Source organism: Leptopilina heterotoma, unplaced genomic scaffold (genome assembly GCF_015476425.1).
Source record: "Leptopilina heterotoma isolate Lh14 unplaced genomic scaffold, ASM1547642v1 Lhet_803, whole genome shotgun sequence".
Lineage (NCBI taxonomy): Eukaryota > Metazoa > Arthropoda > Insecta > Hymenoptera > Figitidae > Leptopilina > Leptopilina heterotoma.
The window spans coordinates 103,579-107,268 of record NW_025111183.1 but is presented as its reverse complement, the minus strand read 5'-3'; the positions used below and the strand labels follow the sequence as shown (position 1 = coordinate 107,268).

At 31.1% G+C, this 3,690-nt stretch overlaps 1 protein-coding gene across 1 annotated transcript; it reads left to right on the top strand.

Annotated features, from left to right (window-relative positions):
- The first annotated feature begins 1,007 nt into the window (after positions 1 to 1,007).
- LOC122511139 (zinc finger MYM-type protein 1-like) lies at positions 1,008 to 2,816 on the top strand. Its single transcript, XM_043626202.1, has one exon. The coding sequence runs from the start codon at positions 1,008 to 1,010 to the stop codon at positions 2,814 to 2,816; it is 1,809 nt and encodes a 602-aa protein (XP_043482137.1).
- The last annotated feature ends 874 nt before the right edge of the window (positions 2,817 to 3,690 follow it).

Genomic DNA, 3,690 nt, shown 5'->3' with positions numbered 1-3,690 from the left:
TCTCATGATTTTCTGCTTTCGGTCGACGTATTCTGCTCACATGTGATCGCACCCTTACTCTTATGTGTTACCATGACAACCTGCAGGCAGGCACCTTTAATTCGCACCTGTTCTCGTCTTTTTGCACTTATTGTAGACGTTCTATTATACATAATATGCGATTTGCAAAATGTCGTATCACGCAATCACAGGTATATTTAGGTATGTAACACACTTAAAAACCTCTAGTTTTCCTGCACTACCCAACCCTGTTCATAGGCTGCGAGGTGACATTACCTTGTGTGTGTCGACTACAAATTCAAGTATTTTTAGTAAAGTGCACTTTAATAATATAACTTGCGAATTATTTGTTAATAATATATAGGTAAATGTTATTGATTCAATTGTTTACTTCGATTATTTAGATATTTTGAGTTTTCTATGTATTTATATGTTTTTTTTATAATTTATTTAACTATTTTACAACATATAAAATATAACCTCACAACTCATAATATAAGGTTTATTTTGTTATACAATTGAAATTATAATGGTCACATGAGCGAACAGAATATCAACAGTTCAGTTTTAAAAATATTTGTTCATCTTTACGAATTTATATATTTTAATAACATTAGCTTAAATTTGTTATTTGCAATATCTGAAGTTTAGTATTTTACATAAAAGGTAACAAATGTATTAATATTAAAAATGCAATAGTATAAACATATCAATATCAAAGGAAAATAGACTATTATTAATTATTATCATTTTTTATTTAGGGGTTACGTCGAGCAATTCTCCATTGTTAAATGTCACCATGTAATGCTGAAAATGTAGCTAGTGCAATTTTTTCTGACATGATTTCATCGATTATTATTGTTTCGTTAAAATAACCTATGATAAACATTGCATCTGATATACGTAATTCCATAGTAGGAAATAAGACGTACGTTAACAAATTGAATCCATTTGGTTAACTTATTTTATTATTGTCTTAAAAGAAGAATTCGCAATTGATATTTAAAATGAGTAGCAGTAAACGTATTTATCCGAGCGGTGCAAAGAAAAGAAAACTAAAGAGTGAAATAGAAGCATCTATCAAAAAACTAAATCCAATAACATCTTTTTTGAAACCATACTCAAATGAAATTGAAAGTCAAATTGAAAATGATACTCATACTAATAATCTTCAAGATACTTCAAATTCTATCAAAAATAATAATTTAGTCACTGAAGAATCGATAGAAGTTTCCAGCACTGTGGCCAGTGGCTCAGATATTGCAAGCAATAATTATGAAAATATATCTATAATCAATAATGAAGAGAATAAATTTCATGTCCCTAACCTCCCATGGGTAATTGATTTGTTGTCGAAGCCGAATCCAACAGACAAAGGACATTTTCCTGAAATTTTAACTGCAGATCATAAAAAGTTTGTGATTTCTAACGGTTCATGTCGACCTGCAGGGCCTTTTCCTAAGAATAAGGAAACAAATTCGCATTTTTCATCGTATTTTTACGAAATGACCAATAAAGCTGGAGTTAAAATTCCTAGAACTTGGTTATGTTACTCGATGATTCTTGATTGTGCTTATTGTGAAGCATGCTGGTTGTTTGCAGATAGAGGACAACCCAATTTTCAATTGACTTGGATCGATGGAGTGAGTAACTGGACGAAATTAAGCAATAAAATCAAATTACACGAAAGCTCAAAGATTCATTTTGATGCATGTATTCTGTTTGAATTATGGCGAGACAAAAAGAATATTAATAATTATCTTGAAGAACAAACATTAAAAGAAAATAACTTTTGGAGAAATGTTTTACACAGGATTATAAATGTAATTTTAACATTATCAACTTGTAACCTTCCTTTTAGAGGCCATCGAGAATGTATAGGAGACATAGGTCACAACGGTATCTTTTTATCAATAGTGGAAATGCTTGCAATTTATGATCCAGTTTTAAAAGAACTCATTTTGAAACCTGAGAACTCGACACGATACTTGAGTCCACAAATTCATAATGAGTTAATTGATTTGTTATCTAAAACTGTTAAAAATAAAATCACTAATGCCATTAAAGAAGCACCTTTCTTTTCTATAATAATGGACACAACACAAGACATCACTAAAGTTGATCAACTTAGTCAAATATTCCGCTACGTACAAATTGAGAAAGATCAAACAGGAAAACCAAAGAAGATTAATGTCATAGAATCGTTTCTGGGTTTTGAAAAAGTGGATGATCAAACTGCTGCTGGATTAGTATCTAAAATTATTACTGGAATAGAAGCAAAAGGGATAAATATTCATAAATGTCGTGGACAAGGATATGATGGTGCGCGAGTTATGAGTGGGATTTATACTGGAGTTCAAAAGAGAATTCTCGAAAAACAAGATAACGCTACTTATGTACACTGCTGTGCTCATAACTTAAATTTAGTCCTTAACGATTCAGTTGAAGGAATATCAGAAGTCCGAAACTTTTATAATTGGATTGAGTCCATATATGTCTTCTTTGCTAATAGTATCAAAAGGTGGGACTTATTATCATCCTTCTTACAGAAAAATGAAAAGCATTCTGCATTAAAACTTAAACGTCTTTGTCCAACTCGGTGGTCTTCAAGGGATAATGCATTACAAGCTATTGCTTTTCGATATAACGACATTGTGCAAGCTTTATCAAAAATTATTTTGATCAGTAAATCTACGGAAGAACGAAACAGAGCACAGAGTTTGAAAAAAGAAATGGAGAAATTTGAATTTGTTTTTCAAGTGATTCTGCATTCCAAAATATTGACAACAACAAATGCGGTTTCGAAAACTCTTTAAAAATTAGATATTGACATTTTTCAAGCGACTTCGCTGCTAATGCAAGCTCATCAAGAACTAAAAGAATTTCGAAACAGCTATGAAACTGCAAAAAATAATGCAATTATTTTGAGTGCTAATTGGAAAGTAAAGGTAGAGTTTAGTAAAAAACGCGTAATGAAAACCAAAAGACATTTCGACGAATTGTGTGAAGATGAAAGACTTACTGACGGGGAATCACGATTCAGAGTAAATATTTTTTACAAATGCTTGGATATTATTTGCACACAACTTTCTAAACGATTTGCAGGTTCGTATAACATTACTCCTTTGTGTGAAAATTTTAATGTTTTTTGAAATTAAATGCAGGAATGTATTTCAGGTTTGAACGAGATAACTAGTACTTTCCGAGTTATTCAGCCTCAACAATTAATACAAATGACGGATCGGGATTTGTACAAAGAAGCACAAAAACTTCTTTAAAAATACCCAGAGGATATTAGTGACATGTTTCCTGAGCAATTAATCACCTTGCGAACTTGTCTCAAGGATAAAATTACTAAACTTAACTCAATTAAGGAACTAGCGAATCTTCTGATAATTGAGAATGCTGCTTTATCTACCAGTTTTCCAGAAGTTTGCACAGTTTTGATTTTGTTTTTGACTATTCCTGTTACAGTTGCTTCGGCTAAACGGTCATTTTCTAAAATGAAATTAATAAAAAACTATTTGCGCAATAGCATGTCTCAAGAGCGCTTAAGTAATTTAAGTATTCTCTCTATTGAATACAAACTTGCTAACGATTTACGAAACGATCTTGATACAATTATAGACAATTTTGCTAAAACAAAAATTCGCAGAAAACAAGTGTAGAACTTAAAATAAAAAAGTTATT